The sequence below is a fragment of the Anser cygnoides genome, chromosome 3 (genome assembly GCF_040182565.1).
Source record: "Anser cygnoides isolate HZ-2024a breed goose chromosome 3, Taihu_goose_T2T_genome, whole genome shotgun sequence".
Lineage (NCBI taxonomy): Eukaryota > Metazoa > Chordata > Aves > Anseriformes > Anatidae > Anser > Anser cygnoides.
Genome location: NC_089875.1, coordinates 69,017,757 through 69,036,874, shown reverse-complemented (window position 1 = coordinate 69,036,874; position 19,118 = coordinate 69,017,757). Strand labels below are relative to the sequence as shown.

At 42.9% G+C, this 19,118-nt stretch overlaps 1 protein-coding gene across 1 annotated transcript in view; it reads right to left on the bottom strand.

Moving 5' to 3' along the window:
• The window catches only part of CEP85L (centrosomal protein 85 like), a 147,520-nt gene extending 128,899 nt beyond the window's left edge, over positions 1-18,621 (bottom strand). The window contains exon 1 of the mRNA XM_048065552.2: positions 18,509-18,621. Coding sequence (XP_047921509.1) covers positions 18,509-18,521 — 13 coding nt within the window. The 5' untranslated portion in view covers positions 18,522-18,621. The remainder of the gene's footprint in view (positions 1-18,508) is intronic.
• Positions 18,622-19,118: the final 497 nt, after the last annotated feature.

Here is a 19,118-nt window from a genome sequence, read left to right as displayed (position 1 = left end):
AACTGAGTCAAAGGCACTGAATTGGTTAGGCACAGGGGTGATCTCAAGTGCTGTAAGATATCCCAGGCATGTCTTATGCTACGTAAGAGGCAGAAAAACCCCATGATCCCTCTTAATCTGCCCTCAGAAATAATTCCTACCCAAGTTCTCAAACTGTTGCATATGGATTTGATTTGGGGAGTGTCAGCAAGACGCACAAGCAAGCGCCTGAGGAAGGCACATCCCAGAGCCAGCCCGGAGCAGCAGCCCTCTCTGTCTAGGATCATGTCTGCGGCTCAAGACTGGAAGATGAAAAAGGATCCATCAGGGATCTAACCAATCGCCTGTGCGTGGGTGGAGAAAATAAATCCTTCCTGACACCAGCATATGGCTGGCCAAAGCCCAAGATACGATCAGTTAATTATCAGTTAACTAAGATTTTATTCCAAACTGTATGTATTGTACTAAGTGGCTAAGGTGCAAGCAGCCCTGCTTTCCTCATGGCCTGTTACAGAAAGAGCTGGACAAGGAAATTTAGATTCAAAGATTTCAAGACCAGAAAAGACGATTATAGGTATAGGAAACTAAAAAGGTTCAAACTGAATCATCGTTTCTGTTCCTAACAGAGGTCTAGCCTTGTCCTGACAAATCTAAGTAATTGTGCATTTACCACCCTTCTTAATAAGTTGTTCTGGTGTTTAATTACCCTCATTGCTAGGAAATGCCTCTTATTTCAATGTTGGATTTGTTTAACAACAGCTTCCAGGCAATGGACCGCATGAAATGACTCCTCTTGTCAGGTACATTTCTGCTATGGATGCATTTGTACACAGTAGAGAGCCAAATCCGTTCAACCACTGTTAACCAATAGTGTTGAATACCTAAAGCTGAACATTGCAAGGCCTGATTTCCAGCTCTTGGACATATCTCTGGCCCTTCTTTAACCTGCCTCCTGTACTCACACGTTTCTTGTTGCCCGGACACTGTCAGTGCACCCAGTGTTTCCGATGCCATGAGAACTGCCCCTTCTGTGCAACTAAAACTTGTGTTAGCCTCTTTTACTGATTGAAAACTGAGCTGGAAACATACATTGAAAGTATTCTCTGTACTGCAAAGACTTCATAATCTTTCTTAGAGTCTTAATTTTTTAAGATGTAGTATCCCAACGTATAGGTCTAACCAGGATATTTTTTCCAGTTATGTTAAATTGTACACCACTGGAATAAAATGAATGGTATTTATTGTGACCAAATCACCAAGTAATTCTTATTAGACTGAGCAGTTAATATATTCCTTGAATCACTTATTATTTTACCAGTATTTATATCACTTACAGACCTCACCAGGAAAAAAAAAAGCTCTCTCTTTATCAGTGCCCTCTCTAGAGACAGAGAGAACCCTTTCGCAGCTGAAGCACCATACAACAACCATTTTGAATGTAATTCACAGACCACTTCACATCCAAAATGCTGTGTGTGTGCCCAGCCCCTGTGCTTGCAGCCTGGCACTGCGGGGGGACTGGAGCCAACTCCTATCTCTGCCTGCCACAGGCTCCATCACCATCTGACAAGTGCGTAGGGGTCTACAGCTCTTCTTCTTGAAATGGCTCTATTGATAATCTTCTGGTGATATACAGAACATGAATGAGCCATAGAACACAAATCACAGAAAACTCACAAAATCATGTAATGAATTAGATTTCTAATCTAGAATTTGTACCTCTTTCAAGCCAAAAGAAGAGGGAAATTGGCCAAGGCACAAGGTGGTTGTTGTAATCTTTGTAGCCTTCACTGTGCAATGAGGGTGACACTCTTCTCACTGAAAATCATTGTGTAATGATCATTTGCATATCACTCTTCATGAAATCAAATTGAAAGCTGCTGCCTAGAAGACCTGTCAGGCATTTATGCCCTGCATTTCCTTATTTTCTTCATGTTTATATATTGAAAAATGGAGAATGCAACCAGCCAGCTAAGGTGGCTCTCTGAGTTTTGCTCTTTTTGCAGTACCAGCCATTATAAATGTTACTTCCAGCACCTGTATTTTTCCATTACATCTTTACTAAATCAACTCTAGTTGTCACTCAACAGTGTATTTAGAACACAATGAAATTTTAAAACGTGCATAAAAATAAGACTGCACACAAATGTTTCTGTGGGAGAGTTCAGCTGTAGTAATTTGGTGTCACAGCACTGGAGTGTGAGGCACTTGGCAAGTTTTTTATACTGGACAAGCAATAAAATGAAGTTATCTGGAAGAAGCAACTTAGGATAGATAAAGTGAAATATTTAAAGAAGCCCAAATCTAATCAAGGTGCTTGCTTCATGAAATATGTTCGCATGAGCACTAGTATACTAAGAACACAAAGGATGCACACGAACATAAAACCAGACAAATGCATTTACAAATCAGGTTCCAGGTCACTGAACAAAAGCTGTTGCCATTGACACATAGCCACTGGCCTACAAAGGGTGATGTATATTATCTTAGTCCGATTTCCAGTAGCGAGATGACATTATTTTGCAAAATGCATTGCATCACAGTACCTTACACCAACACTGACGTGCCTGTAAGGTAACAACTACTTAATAGGTAACAGATTCCAGACTTAATGATATTTTTACCCCTAGAACTCTCCAAAAAGACAGAAAGGAATATTAATGCAAAGCCATTAGAAATTGCTTTTTTGGGTAGCGTGCCTCTATTCACTTAGCTCTCCGTCAAGTGCAGCATGAATAGGCATCTGCAGTGCAGCTCTCCAGGACACTACAGTGAGGGCAGAGATCCATCAGAGAAAATTACATCAGGTGACCTACCAAGCATAAGCAATAGGGTCAGTTAGGCCCAGTTTACAATCCTGTATGGAATCATGAAGCCATTTGATGTAAACCAGCTGGCCAGTTCATTTGCTTCACACTATACCCAACCATGCCACCAGAACATGCAGACAGGACCCAAGCGTCTGATGGTTTTATGATTTTTGGTTTCAGTAAAATTAATGTACTATTTAGACTGACGTTCTTGCAATTAAGCAAAGAACCGAAATCAACAGATCTCTTTCTTTCAGGCATTGACATGAAACGTTAACTGATTTCCACAAACAGCATTGCCAGAACAGTGTTAAGCCTAGGAAAATGAAATGATTTTTAAAAATGTATCTGCCCATTTCAGTTTGAATACAGATTTCACAATGCTGAATACACCTCTAATGACACTCCACCTCTAGCTGTTCAAAAACTTGTAAAACAAATTATTTTGGCTTGCTTTACCAGAGGGATCATACATCCCAAATCAACAAACCACTGGGTAATTCATGACTGGTTATCAAGCACCTGATAGAAAGCGTTGCATGCACAGGACTAGACTAAATTTAGAGAAGAGAGGTATGAATATCACACTCCCATTCTTAGACTGGAGCTATTAGTGCCCTTATTAGTGCCCAGAGTCAGTGGGAAAACAATGATTTTTTTTCATGGGAGGAATAAATCAAGCACAGCTTAGATGTGGGCTAGTTCTTGGCTGAGATAGGCAGCTCCCTGGGTCTCCAAACAACTGAGTTGCACCTTGTGTCCCAGGAAGCCTGGCTCCCCAGGGCCTTTCCTGGCAACGTCCCTGGCCCCGAGGCCTCCCCCAGGCCCCCATGGACCCCAAGGAGCTGGGGCGGGCTGGCAGCTCCCCAGGCGGCAGGCGGTGAGCCAGGCCGTGTCTGGAGTCACCTCTGAGCCAGGCTGCCTCTCTGCCTGCTGCTCTGCCAAACCCTGAGCAAAATGGACGTACTGCTGTGGTAGGCCTCGATTCCGGTGCATCGAGCAGTTTTCTGCCTGAAAGTCCTGCCAGAAATCATGCAAGCACTGATCCTGCCAACTGGCAGAGGGCCGCTCTGAAGGAGTAAGGTGTCTAGCCAAAAGAGGCACAAGATTTACCCCCGGAGAGAGCAGCAGGCTTTCTGAAGGGAGATACAGCCCCCAGGGGCCAGGAAGTGCCCAGGCACACTGTCCTTTCCTCCTGAGAAAATGCAGCTGCACGTTGTCCTCCAAACCAGACACAGTCTGGCCCAAAAATTGATTATCACAGTAAATTTTCCCAGGATGAAGGGCATTTTTTATTGTTGGTTGCTTTAAGCACTGGGAAGAAAAAGCAGAAAGATTGATCTGTGCATTGACTTATGTCAAGCTTAGAGAACAAATGGGAAATACTCAGAAGTAAATCTTTTCTCTGTAGCAAGATAGTAAAACATACAAAGAAAAGAGATGTGGTACAAACATGTTTACAATTATTTTTCTAGAGCACCCATAAAAGCTGTTGTGTTTGGCAATGAATTTAACAGTCACTTGTGTTGTTCAACTCTTTACCTTTAAATAACACTCCTAAGTAAATTAGCTGTATCATTTTCCTTATCAGGTCCATGGTGCTTCTACAGGAAAAATAACCAGAGGTGTGTGCACCTCCCATATTTGCACACTGTAAAAATTATCACTACAACAGAAACAGGAAAACCCACCCCTTTTAATTTTGCACTGATTAGTGCATTCCCCAAAATAAGAGCGCGGAACAAAGCCTTCCTGTCATTTTACCTTTTCCTTGCGGGGCCAGATTCAGAGCACTTTTGGTGCACAAATCAATGAGATGAGTCCCAGCTGCAGAATGTGCACTGGCTCCAGCAGCAGACAATGTCTGCAGTCTACTCAGTACCAGTAAGTCTCTTATAAGTTCTGTCTCGAAAAAGCCATACAGGAATCTCAGGAGAGATGCATTGGTTTAGCTGGGCTATGTCTACCTTCCATCAGTAGCTTTCTGTTTTTCTTCTCCCTCTTCATTCTACATCATTCTTCTTAGTAGTGAATTGACTTAAGGCTCGAGGTTCAAAATCCAGGCACTTCTGGAAAGTTTTGAACCAGACCTGCATATGAGCCTTGCAAATCCAAACGTGATTTCTATTACTTCATTTTTAAAAATTTTTCTTCTCAGATGAAGTATCTCACCTTTCCCATAACTCCTCTAAACAGTAATGCAGCAATGCAGGATTTGCTTTATAGGTTCAAATATTTCACTTGACCACTTTCAACTGCTTCAGAAGATGGGACCACCCATGCTGAATATCTCTTCCTCATTCATTGCCAAATATCTCTTCCTCCTGCTGCCGTTGCTTCCTCAGCATCATGAAGGCACATTTTCATTCTGAAGCAAAGGGCCCTACCAGTTCCTCTGTGTGACCTGAGATTGTGAAATTGCTCTCCATTGTCTAAGTGACAAAAGAAAGACCCAACAAACTCTGGGATCTAAACTAGTCCAATAGAAACTTAACAAATTAGACTTCTCTGGAGAAATCCTGATTCTTCAGAGGCCTTGCCAACAGATCACAAGAAGATACAACAGATCAAGAAGATAAATACCACGAAAGACAGCAAGGTTGTAAATCCTTGTAAATCCTATTCTAAAATGTCCTACATAAAAAAACAGTCACTGTAATCCCTACATAAAGAATTCACTACTTGTAAAGACTGCTTTAAGAAAGGAAACATTAAAAAACATCTTGTATATTAAGCAATGTTAGATTTTTCATTTTTTGTCCTATAGCTACTATTTTATGCTTTTGCATACCAAGTCTTCTCTTTATTTATTTATTTATTTATTTATTTATTTATTTAGTGCAAATTGCAGACAAACATACAATATCTGCATACTGGAAGTGGAGAACAATTAAAATCATTGAGCCACGTTCTGCACACACTTAGTTTACTGTAAATCCCAAGTAACTCTGCTGACCTCAGTGGGTTTAAACTGGATTTATAATGAAATACAGAAATTGTCCTGTACTTCCCCTGATTAAGCTTCAAAGTCATTTACTTATGACCTTTTCTGAGTACAAAGGCATTTCAGACAGTGTTACATAAGTATGTTGCTAGCAATATTATGTGGCTCCAGTTAAAAACCCAGGATGGCAACAACTACAGTTTTTTCTTCTTCAATCTTCTTTAATATTGCTGGGACCAAAAGGCAGATTTTCTTTTTTATAAGCTACACGATATTATTTTGGTTACTGATGCCATTCTCTATCTCGAAGAATCATAAAAGGTACATCTAGAAGAAACTTATTGTACGTCATGGTTCACCTCCCTGCAAAATACCAGATTTTTTCTTTATTTAACACTATTTTCACTAGCATCCTGCAAAATGTCCCAAAGAATACAGCCTCTACCACTTCTCAGGAAACCATTCTACATTCTTGCCACGATCTCAGGCAAAATAAGTATGCTGTCCGTGGGAGTGTCAAATAACAGCTTAGTCCAGAGCAGTATCTGATGTGCTTAGAAAACCAGTAGGAATGGAAATAAAACAAAAATATCTAAACCTAGACCACGCTCTAGACACGTACCAGAGACAATGCAACCAAACACCTCAGAAATCTTATCGCTTTGCACTACCCCAAACGTTATCTCTCTGGAAAGCACTCTCTGTAGTCTCTGTCTGGGAAAATATACCCCTCTCACAACTTCACTCGGTGATGTTACCATCCAGCACAACATTCCTAACACAAAAGATGGCTCCTGAAACCTGATGGCTTATTTTTGATGCTACAAATCATTCACAACTGGGAGCACTTGTGATGTTAGGGGTTGCAATATCAGCATAATTGAACTGGCGTTCTGCACTCAAAACAAAGAGAACCATAATACATACAGGATTTGTAACAAGGGTATACCGAGTGGAGACAAAAAAGACCATGGATTCATGCACGTAAAAACATACTGTAAATTCTGATTTTCTGCTCTCTTTCTGGTCACTTACCGGTTGCAATTTTCTAATCTACATGGAACATGTTTTGAACTTATTAAATCCCTCTGTCTGCATGGAAAAGGAATTACTGCCTTTGTTAAGTTTCCATTAGTCTATTTATTATTCTTACTAGAGTAACACTAACAAGAGGTCTTCCATTAAAAGATAGTTCCTCTAAAACACAAATAGAAGAGCATTAGTTGTACTTAATAAGTGTAAGCACCCAGATATTTTTGCAAGACAGATGTACCTTTCTATCTTAAAAAAAATATAACCCAATTATGTTCTATGGCACTCATTCACAATTTGCTGTACCTACACCGTTGTTTCCTGATTTAATCTTTATTTTCGAATTTATTTTCAAATCTTTATATTTCAAACTTAAAATTTGAAAATGTGAATTTCACATATTTGCATTCATATTTTCTTATTCATGTTTCGCACGCACTTTGTCTGGATATAAGTAAGAATAGAGCAGGATGGCCCTGTTTACTGTAGCATCTACCAAACCACTCCTTTCTAATACAGTGCTACTCTGGTTTCACGCCCATAAAATTTTGCAGGACTTTGTAGGATTGTAATAAAACCTTGCCATTTCCTGTACTGTGTTTACAGAGTCACGGAACAAGAATCCATGTCCTCACCACAACAGTGAGGCTGACACACATTTGAGAGAATGCCAAGATTCATCCTCCAAAAAAGCCCTGTGAAGTTCAAGATCAGTTCATAAGAAGATAAGAACAGACTTTAAAAGGTCATGTCTAAGTATTTTCTTCTTCCACTTCTGCTAAGGCTGAGTCTGCTCTCAGTGAGCTGTCATGCAGCTTTGGATTGAGGAAGGGAACGAGCGGGTAGGAATACATCCATTTCTCATCTGGCAGTGGGCCGGCAGACTCTGTAATGCACGTTTCAGTCACATTTCCCCTGTAAGGAATATGGCCTGAACACCCTCACATCTGCTGTCGTGAGAACCAAAGGCGCATGGGGCATAAAGCAGGAAAGGTGCCCAGATTTAACCTCACCTCGGGTCCCGCTGCTTAGATACCGCCTCAGCGTGCCTCTTCCATGCAGGGCAACTGAGGCCCTTCCCCAGACATCCCACCCACCCTCGGTATTCTTATTTTCACCCTGGAGAGCTGTGACTAGCAGTCCTGCAGCTGAAGAACAAGCCACCTTGTAAACCTTATCTTGCAAAGTTCAGGCCTCCTCTTAACCCACAGCTCGTCAAAACTGCTTCTGTGCAATGTATTTCATATTACCAGCTGGAATAAAAATGCAGTTGGGATGCACTGCATTACCACATATCATATGTAAAATTATAGGCAAATAAAAGAAAGGAACGACAGAGAACTAAAAATAGTAGCTATAAATGCTTTTTATTTGAAAACCATATAAAACATGCCTCAGTCCCTTCCGTGAAGTTAAATGATAAAGCCCACAGCAAGCTGAGCAGGCTGTTGAAAAGGACTAGGTCAAATACAGATGCATTTCCAACACTGATATAAAGTATGATGGGAAGCCAACAGGGCAGATACACCAACGTACACGTCAGGGGGAGACACGGTGGCAGATACCCTGTTAGGGACAGCGGTAGCAGGAAACCTTTTCTCTCCAGTTGTTCCAGCTACAGATAAGGAGTGTGATAAGGACAGCTATAGATTAGGTAAGGTAACATCCCCTGAGTACTACAGCATCTTTATTTCTCTAGGTAACTTGATGGTTTTTTTTTGCCAGAGCATCATTCAGAAGGCAGATGGTTTGTAATGGCACAGAAAGCAACCCCCTCACAGCTTCACCAGCAGCTACGGTGTAAAAGGCCTCACCTTCCTTTGCAATGAGGTCATTCAGAAGGAAGGAGACTTGGCATAAACGAGACCTTCCCCCAAAAGCAACCAATTGTACATTACTATAGAAACTATTTGGTTATTTGCTGAAAACATGAGCATGCTTCCTTTGTCTTGATGTATATTTTTCCATAAATGTCGAATTATTTATGCGTCAGCAGGACCATTACCCTGTGAAAAGGCCCATTTCTCTGACATAAGCTTGCAAATGATGCCTTGCATGATACCAACCAGAGTGCTTTCCTGGCTGGCTGGCTGCTAGAGAGCTACCATTGCAAGCAATGTTCTTTTAAGACCAGCTGACTCTTGAATAAAAAAGGAGACTTTTCTGATTGTTAGGCTATAGAGAAATAAATAGCCTGTTTATAAAGAAGTCAAAATGTGGTGTTTGATTAACGATAGGGTGGTCAAGTGACACTTAACAGGCTCTGATAATAATATTCAGACCCTTTTAGTTTTTTCTATGACAAATTAAAATCATGCTGCTACAAGGCTGTGTACATCACGTGTGTTTTTACCCCTTCACCTCTGCATTCACTCTTACCAACTACCTAATTTGGTTTTTGGCCTTTGTACACCCCAGGAAACTGTTAACCCATAGAACACCCCTTTTCAAACATATTATTTCCTAATTAAACATAGAATTCATTATCTTTGCCTCTATAGCCTTGACTAATGACAACAAGTTGACCTTTATGTCTCTTCCATTGCCAACACCAGGAACTGTGTTTTGGGCACTGCTTTGTTTATTCCATTAAAACTTCTCCATCTGAACAATGCCTCCAAGCTTTGCCTCTCATAGCTTGGGGAAAGGGACTGGCTGCCTTCACAGCAGCATTCCTGACTTCTCATTGCCTGGATTTGCAAACAGCTCTCCAAGTCCTGCAAACACATGAGTCTGGGCTGAACAAAGAATAGACTGAAGAAAGATGCCTCTCATCTCATCATTTGGCTTCCCATTTACTTCCTCAGCTCCCAGTGGTGTGAGCCAAAAGCTCCCTGACATACAATAAGCAAGCAGGGCTTAGGAAGCATAAATGGCAAAACAGAAAATATTCCCTGAACACCATGGAAGAACTGTACCTCCTATGTGACAGGTTTGAAATAAAAGAAATGCAACCATTCTCCCACAGATGAGTTGAGATGTAAAGAACTAGGACTTTGAGCATTTCCATTTAACAACTCACAAATTAGGGAATTCTTTACCTCAACTGACAGCATGCTTACAATGACAGGACTAATTTACTCCATTTCAATTACTTATTTATGTTAGAAACTAAGGCTTGGACTCTCCACCCCGCTCCCCTCTGCACAAAGACTGCGTGTCCTGCCCCGTGGTTCTGGTGTCAAGCCCTGCTTCCCAGTTTGGTCACACACTTTCCTGCTTCATCCGAGCCTACTGCAGCCCAGTGACTGCCCTGGCCCTGGCCCCAGCCCCAGCACAGCAGCCTGTTTTCTGCCTGCTTCCTGATTTCCCCCAGAATTGCCCCATGATCACTGCAATTAGACAAATAAAGGAATTTCCAGTTTAGAAAAGTTAATTATCTCTGAGGTAAGTCTTGTCAAATGCTTCTTCCTCCTGACGTATCTAATGGAAAATTCCAGGAAATCATCTGTTAAAACTGAGGAAAGTCCGAGTGGACGTTTGCTCTGGCTGGAGACACAGATATTGCAAGACAGTCCTGGAAAACACTGCAAGGATGTTGCTCCGAGTTTTCAGAACACTATTTTTCCCCAGATTTTAGTTCAGGATATGCAGTTTTCCTGCCTCTCCGAGTCACGGCGTCTCAGCAGTTCCTGGCTCTGTGGAAGGCGGATGAGACGGGTGCCCCGGGCCAAGAGACAGAGCTCCTCCACTCCTCCACGCGCTGTTCTGCATTGCCTGGCCTCCAGGCAAGGTGTTCCCTGCCCACACCACTGCGAGCCCGAGCCCACGGGGCCCAACATGATATGTGTGGCCCTCGAGACATCAGTGTTGCTTCCCAAATTTAAAAGCAGAGAATAGGAGGAGAAAAAAAAGCAGAAGGACAGTGGTAAGCACTACAGTTGTCTCCCAGACTGTGCCATGTTTATTTGCCCGGCATGTTTTTCAAAGCAGAACCCTTCTGCTACTCTGTGCCTGTAAAACCTCTTGGCTGGGGCTCTCCACATTGCAGTCGCAGGATACCAATATAGCATTACCCATCCTTATCTCTAGCAATAACGCTCACCAGAGAAGTGTTTCTTTCACATGCGTAAAACAGATTTCCAAAACAAATTATCCAAACACAGACTGCTACTCTTATTTTAACACTGTACAGATGAAGAAAAGCCTTCTAAATAATAATGTAATATAGTACAATCATACTACTATGCCTTTAGAAATATCTATTAAAAACTGCCAGAAATAACTGCTAGAAATATTCACACACATACCAGCAGTCCTGTCACTGGGCACATACCTCATGTTTTCTGTAGACTAATCTTTTGCTCACAGTTTTTCTGCTCACTTTCTCTCATGAACCTCACTGTTGTTTCCCCACGTCATCTCCTTCTCCAGATAATCGCAGTCGCCTCTCACCTTCCTCCTCCTCCTACTTTTACATCCTCTTCAGGGTCATTCCTTCTCCTTCTGGCTCACCTTCTCGCCACCGGTCTTGTGCTGGTGGTTGCTCTGAGGAGAACTCCCTTTGCTGAAGCTTCCTGTTGCTATGTGACCTCCGTGCTGGTGCTCTGCTCTGCCGTGCCGTGCTGTGCCATGCTGTGCCGTGCTGTGCCATGCCGTGCTGTGCCGTGCTGTGCCGTGCTGTGCCATGCCATGCTGTGCTGTGCCATACCGTGCTGTGCCGTGCTGTGCCATGCCATGCTGTGCTGCCTGGCCCTGCATGCCCCGCTCAGCCCCAGGCACCCAGCTCGCCTCCTGCCCTCTCCAGGTCTCAGCTTTGGGAAGCTGAATTACTGAACGTGCGTAATTTTGAAAGGTGCAAGGCAGTTCATATAAAATCCAAAGATGTGCTTGTAAAGCATTTAAGCCACCGCGGGAATAAAGCCACTTCTCAGCCTGTGAGCAAAGCTCTTTTAAGAGAGTTTATTGTGCCTAACTGCTTGTAATGCTTTGTTTTGTAAATTCAAGTAAAAAAAAAAAATCTATTATGTGAAACTGTAACACCCTCCTCATCACACAAGCTTTGAATTATGTGCTGAAAGCTCCAATTGCAACCACTTGAGTGACAGGATGGGCTAACTACAAAGTGAGCTGGCAGCGGTGAGAGGACTATTTTGGTCGCTGGGTGCAAGTCACATTAGCAGAGGGGCTGTCCGAGAGCGTACCCAGCGAGGCAGAGCTCTGCCCGCGGCCTGGTTCCCACTGCAGGTTTACCCGAGGGGGTTGCGGGCACCCCAGCAGCGCTGCGCTCCCCTCCTGTGTGCACCTGGTGATCCTACTTACTGCTGCCTATTCCCCTGGAAACCTACTGCAGCGCCGAGGATAAAAACATGTCGTGAGAGAAAAGTGCATTCAGATAATGCAACTGCTCACACCCACACCCAAAAAAGGAAAACATTTATAAACAATTCTGCTTTTATTTATGTAGTTTCCATGGTTCTGCTCTGTCAGACTCCATCTGTGCTCTCCCCGAGACAGTCCTTCTTACGCTGCACTTAGGCTCTGCCTGTAGTTTCTCGGAGATTAAGGAAGTATAACTTCATTCGTAGGCGGAGCAGAGGGCAAATACGAAGAAATGTCAGTCATCCAAGATGACACATTTCGCTAACACACTGTAACACCGGATATCAGAAAGGGGAAAAAATGCAGAAGAAGTCAACAGTGACACAAAAGACCCCATGCTTATGCTATAACGCCCTGAGGTACTGCTGTATTAGGTAATGTTACCTGCTCGAGCTTGGCTGTGGGCAATGAGGCTAGCGTGTAGAAGAGGGGCAGAACAGCTAAACCTTTCTCCCTGAACGTCCAAGGAAGAACAGCATTGCATCCCACAAGAATCGGTCTGGTCCTGTGCAGAGGAGGGTTTTGATCCAAGTTCTTATTCTTGTACGTGACATGCATTTTATGTGGAGTGCAGTGCTTCTACCCACTCTTCAAACACCGTTTCTACTGATTTGCTTTGCTGTTATGTAGGAAATGGTGTCTAGAGTGCAGGGTGTTTCCTGCAGATTAATGGCTGGATGGGAGTAAATGCTGGTCCATAAGTAAGGTGAAGGATATTAACTCGAAACAGTCAATAAATCCTTAGGAAATGCCCTGACCTCTGTTGGGTATTGCTATTAAAAACAGAAAAGAAAAAAAAATCCCATGCATTTTTTCTGTATGACATAGATACCACTGGTATGTGTAGAATATATATTAGCAAGTCCTTTGGCTCCCTCTCTGTACTGTAGTCATCGCAATTTTCTATTTTGAGGGAAAGATGTGCATATGTGCTGGGAGGACAGGGAAGGAAACGATTATTTCTTTGAAAGCTGCAGTGAGAAATCAAGGTTCAGTTTTTCATTTTCTAAAATGTTTTCACTTCCCTGTAACATCAGTTTCTTAATTCTTCTTGTTGTTTAAAACTTTAGACTCCGGTCCTCTGAGCCATCTATTTCATCCCTTCCCTTGGGTAAGTCCTATTACTTTTATCTCAGAGGACTCATCGGAATACAACTTCATGGTATTTGTGTGGTGCAGACATGTGCAGAGGAGGAAATGAGAGGAGAAATGCGTAATCAGCATTTGAAAAGTATGGTTCCGGGCTCCTAACCAGGAAGCAGCTCAGAACGTATGTGGTAATGGACGAAGTGGGCAAAACTCAACCTGTGCTAGCAGAGAGCTTTAAAAAAGAGAAGAGCCTAAAAGGAAGGTAGTTATGTCTACTTAGTACCTACAGCTTCTACTGGCATCTTTGCCTTACAAACTTTTGTCCCCGGTGCATTTTGTTTCAGTATACCCTCCTCCTATCGATATCCTTTATGGACGCTGTATTGACAAGCTTTTAAGAACCTCTCAGAAAAGACTTCGGCTTATGTGAGGTCTACTGAGACTACAGCACCCTGCATCCCTCTTCCTCACAAGACATCACTGCATAAACTCTTCCAAAGAGTACTTGTGGGGTGACATCACTCTGTTGCCCATAAATCTAAAGAGAACATTTGGAAAAATTAAACGGTGGAGACTCTAAGCAATACAAATTAATGAAACAATGCGGAGGAATCTTTTAACAAATGCCTTCCTGCCACACAGCCCAGAAATACTTTAAAAATAATGCTATCATATTTCCATCAGTCAGCAGTAGTCTATGTAATGATCTTCAGATAAATTCCTCTGCCTCCTGCATGACCAGTGCCTGAGGTAACTGAGAGGATGATGAAGGCACTGCGTAGTCCAGCCTCAATTTAGGTACTGGTGATGCACATTGGAAAATATCTTCTCTTTAAAAGCTTTAGTAGCAACATTTTAGATTCAAGCTAAATGACAGGTCTGTTTTAGTATAGCAACTTTATTTACAGAGCCGTGGAGAACTGAAAGATTTAACAGGCATGGTCCTGTCATTTATCACCTATCAAAGGTGGGCCTAAATTGCAACATATGACATGTTTTCTGTCCTTTCTTTAATCCTCTCCTCTGCCCTCTCAACCCTGTTCACAAATGTTCAGTAGTCCACTGACGGCAAAACTTGCTGTCCTACATGGTCCTTCATGGACTACGTGGTCCATATATTCCCAGGGACTTGTAAACCACAGGTTGAAAGTTAGTAACACCTCCCTTTGTAGAGAACTTGCCTGAGACAAGACCTCCTCTGCTTCACAATTCATTGTGGTTTCCTTAAACAGTTGCTATCTTATGTGATGAAGCTCCCTTAACACAGAAGTTGATGCCCATCCGCCCTGCCACTGCCGTGTTAATATCCAAGTAATTCTCTTCCTCCCCTTTGCAGAAGGCCACTGTTTTTGCCATGCCTTGTGCACACAGACAAGCAGTTCAAGTAATGCACTAGGTTACGTTCTCTGTTCAAACCTACGCTCTCTGTTTTTGCACAAGTGACCCTTTCTGACACTGTAACTCCGTTTATGAGTTTCTCCAGGAAGGCCAGGAAAGTGCTGGGAGATAACAGATCTCTAGTGACAGTTTTACCTCGTACCAGTTGCCAAGCCCATCCTGCTACCAAGACCACTAATCTCACCACGCCCGAGATGTTTTTAGGAGCCAGCCTTGCCTACCTCCAGGGGTCCCAGAACAGTGCCCTGTGAGCCCCGGAGGGAAGTGCTTTACTAACGCAGACCAAACAGCTCTCAGCTTCCAAGTCCTGAGCAGCAGCCTGCTCCTCAGATAGACTTCTCTGTACTGTGAATCTTTTGAGAAGGATTTAATTTCACTGAGCAGCCATTTTACGGTGACTTGTGCAGCTCAGCAGCTCACCTTTCTTAGGCACTACCTGCAGAATTGACTTTCCTCCTTCTTTATTTAAGAATCTTTATTTATTTATTCATCTAATTTCCATGTATTATATAGCATGTGTGACTTCCTGAGCAGATCAACTCCTCCTCCTCTGGGTCCTCTTGATCAGAGCCATCTACGCTATAGGCCTTGTTTTCCTGAGACTTCTGGCCTGTACTCCTAACTTCCTCTAGTAAGATACAATCCTCCTCATCATCCTGCATATAGAGGTCTATGTTTTGAATATTGGATGAATTTTTAAGATTTTGAATATTTTCCTGAGACCATCAAAGACTCGCCAGCTGTGATCTCAAGCCCGCCTGGTAGTACTTCTTTCTTGGTTCATTTGCCTTCAGTGCTCATGCAACTATGAAGCAACCGAAGATTTGCTGAAAACCACCACTGAAACAAACAGTGAGTGACTTTTCAGGGAAGAATCAATCTTGATAGTGTCGATTCTAGGTGGAATATCTTAGTACGATTTTCTGCTTAACTGGAACATCGTAATGCACATATAGGTGCTGTAGTAGAAGCTTGTGAAGAGCTACAATCACACACTACTCAGTTTCTAGCTCTGCATCTGTACTTACTCCTGACAAACTCTCCTGCAAGCTACCAGCGGTCTGGCTATGACAGCCACCAGTCAATACACAGGCACACAGATTTCCTGCCCTCATAACACAACCATTTGATTTCCGGAAGCATGTAGACAACATGAGAGGATTTCATGCATGTGAAGTACATGATAGACACAGAATAGCTAGCCCCTGAGCGCCCCTAATGCCTTCTGAAGGTCTTTAAAAAGAGAATCTGTATGTGACAGAGTCACCTGGATTTAGGGGAACACTGCTTGTCAACTCCAAACTTCACTAGCTCATAGCAAAAAAAAAAGAATAATAAAAAAGCAAAACTAAACTTCATAAGGAGACATTATACAATAAAGAACTAAAGATTTTTGCTCTGTATAATATTACTTTGCATAAATACTTTGCAGAAGCATCTATTTCAGAAGAGGCATGGGTTTCATGAAAGGTACAACAAAAAATCTAATCTTAACTTATATACCCTATCATTAAAAAAACATTTTGTTAATTAGATGAGAACTGTGCAGACAGACAAGTACAGAATCATATGGCTAACTAAATGCATAATTTATTATTTAGTAGAGCTTCTGTAATACAATTCTGTACATTGACTTATTTATGAAGCGCAGTAAGAAAGGCACCGAGTTAGCGTATGAACAAAATAAGGCTCTGTATTCAGCTAATATTGAAACCAACAAATACGAGCCGAAAAGATGCCATAACGTTCTATCCACACCTTGGGAAATATTACCGTAAATACGTCAAAACAAACGGAGGAAGGCGCATATACTGACTGTGAAAGATGACCCCCAGCTTCTGGTCTCTCAAGCAACCGGAGAGCTTGCGCGTTGCAGACAGCAGCAGTGAGAGCTCCGCTTTGCAAGAGACTCCTCCTCCTCCTGAGCACTCATGGCCAACCATTCACACCACCACCAAGCTGGGCACTGACAGAGATAGGGGTTGGCACCGCCAACGCTAAGCTACAATAATCCTTTAAATCAAGATTTGTCGCCAGACACCAGGAAGGTGACTCAGAAAGCAAGATCCTGTTCTCCGCACTTGTCTGGTCTTCAGGCCGTGCTGGCAGTGCCTGTGGTGATGTCCATTAGCGCCAGCTCTAGCAGTAGTTTCTCTGACACCAAACCTTTTGCAGACTCATGGCAGGCAACGGGGACACACTGAATAACGGGGCCGAAAAATACCCTTTCTCTTCTTTAAATCAGAGTGTTGGTACAGTATCAGTGACTCTCCTGGAGAGCAGCTCTCTGGCTTCCCACTGTCTGGAGTTGAATTTCTAACCCTGTAACTGAAGTACCTAAGATTGCATTGCACAGTTCACTGAAATGCAGAGTAATGCCCACGGGCTATACTTTTCTCTCTAACTCAGAAATGGAAATTGGTCCCTGTTACTGAGGCTGCCGTCATCTTGCAGTTCTTCATATATAGTACAAGAATCTTTTTGGGCCTTCACATGCCACTTCACATCCAGTTAATGATGTTTTAAGTTAGTGCAAATATATACTAAGTGTAGTGTACTATACAGTAGTCCCTGTATAGGGGAGTATTGTCTTCTGGTTTGCTTAACTTTAGGCAGAATCAATCTTTAAAGTGAAGATGCAGACAAAGAAACCTAAAGTGTCACTGATCAGCATACAGCAAAATAAATTAATCTCTCTATTACTCATTTCACACACTAAACTGTAAAAATTTTGGCTTTTTTTTTCATTTTCTACTTTTCAAGTTAGCAGCTTTCCTTCATTTCTTAAACCTCACTCTTCCAAGAGGTGATAACGGAAGTTTGCTTGAGTAAACTGGAATTTAAAAACTAAAGATCAGAAATGTGTTAAACAATGAAAACTTTTGGGGTGAGTGGAGGGAAACACGCAGCAGGCATTTCATCAGCTCCAAGGAGCAGTGATATGCGGCATCAATGGGTTCCTAAATATTCAGACACTGAGGAAAACTGGGGGCAAAGAAGCTACTGCGGCTCTCTGCTGTTCTGTGGCCTGAAAGGAACAGCCTTTATGACTTGCTCTGCTTTGGCGAAGTTCCCGTGCTCCCAGCAAAACAACTGCCTAGCAACCCAGAATTTCCCACAACATTTCCTCACACACACTGCGAGCCCAGAAGAAAGTATAGCACCTAATATTCTCTCCGGATAATCCCCTTATTTGAGAGCTATGTTTAGTTCTCCGCACGCATTTGAAGTCTAAGTAACGGGGCAATTGCTGTCGTGACAGGCGTTGCAGGCAGAGTCAAACCGGCCCTGTCTGTGCTGCAAGCTGTGCAGTAACTCTGCGCCTGGACAGGTTATCTGTGTATCGGACAGACAGCAAACTCGCTGCTTCCCTCCACCATATTTCCCCAAACAAAGGCAGGAAGCCATGACTGTTAGCAAAAAGGTACAGATATCCTTCCTATTGAAAGCCCTTTCTCTGAGCAGTAAGAGAGGTCCCTAGCTTACACTCCCCAACAGTTGGGAGAGTCTGTCTGAAGGCATAAATAATTCAGTAACTTAAAAAAAACATGCTGCTTTGAGCACGTGGAATTGTTTTTCCGGTTTCTGCCTTTAAGGAACATTTACAATCACACGCTGGAGTAACTAATGGCTGCATTTTCTTATCCACCATCCCACCTGCGGCAGCATCTTGCAAGTGAACATCTAAGCCACCTTCCTCACAGTTTCAGCACCAGTAAGTTCAAGAGTTGCCTTGAACCTGGTGCAGCTGTCTCTGAACACCACGCTGCTAGGACTGCCGACTCCCCAAATTTACCCACGTTATACAGCATCATGAGCCTCCTCATCCCTCCAGCAGATACCGCGCTCTGAGAAGCACTGTAAGCAAGCTGCAACCGGCATAAATAGGACAGCACTCTTCATCATACGCACAGAAATTAAGGCAGCAACTTACTTGCCGTCTTCATAACTTCCTCAGGAACCCTGTCTTTTCAAATGAGTGCAGCAGGAAATTGTGGTAATTACGGGTAAGCAACGCGCCTGCAGCTCAAACCACCGGCTGCAAAGTGCAGAGGCAGCCAGCGCTGGATTGGTGAGCTACAGCTGACAGCCACCTCCCCTTCTTCTCGCACTTCACATGTACATCTTAAACAGACACCGTGTGGAGAGAAGCTGCTTTAACAAAGATCCACGTGAAATATGTCTGCGAAAGGCTTTATTACTCCATGCTCGGAACAGTGATAATGCTGAGACCCACAGATGAAAAGCATCCTGGATGTCTTATCATTTATTATTGATTTTATCTGGAGACGTGTTCCTTGTCTTTATTAAAGGCAATATCGACCCTTTACTGCCTTGTGGTCATACAGGGATGAAGGTGAACAGATTCAGAGAAGCAGGCTGAGGCAGAAGGCTGCCCACAGTGAACCACGACCCGGCTCCTACCTTCTTGCAACGAGGTTTCGTGGTAGGGAGACTGCTAGCTGAAACCCTGCCAGCTTCCACAGCCTTCAAGGCAGGAACTACAATCTCTTTTTTGTTTCCGAATTAGCATCTGACAGATG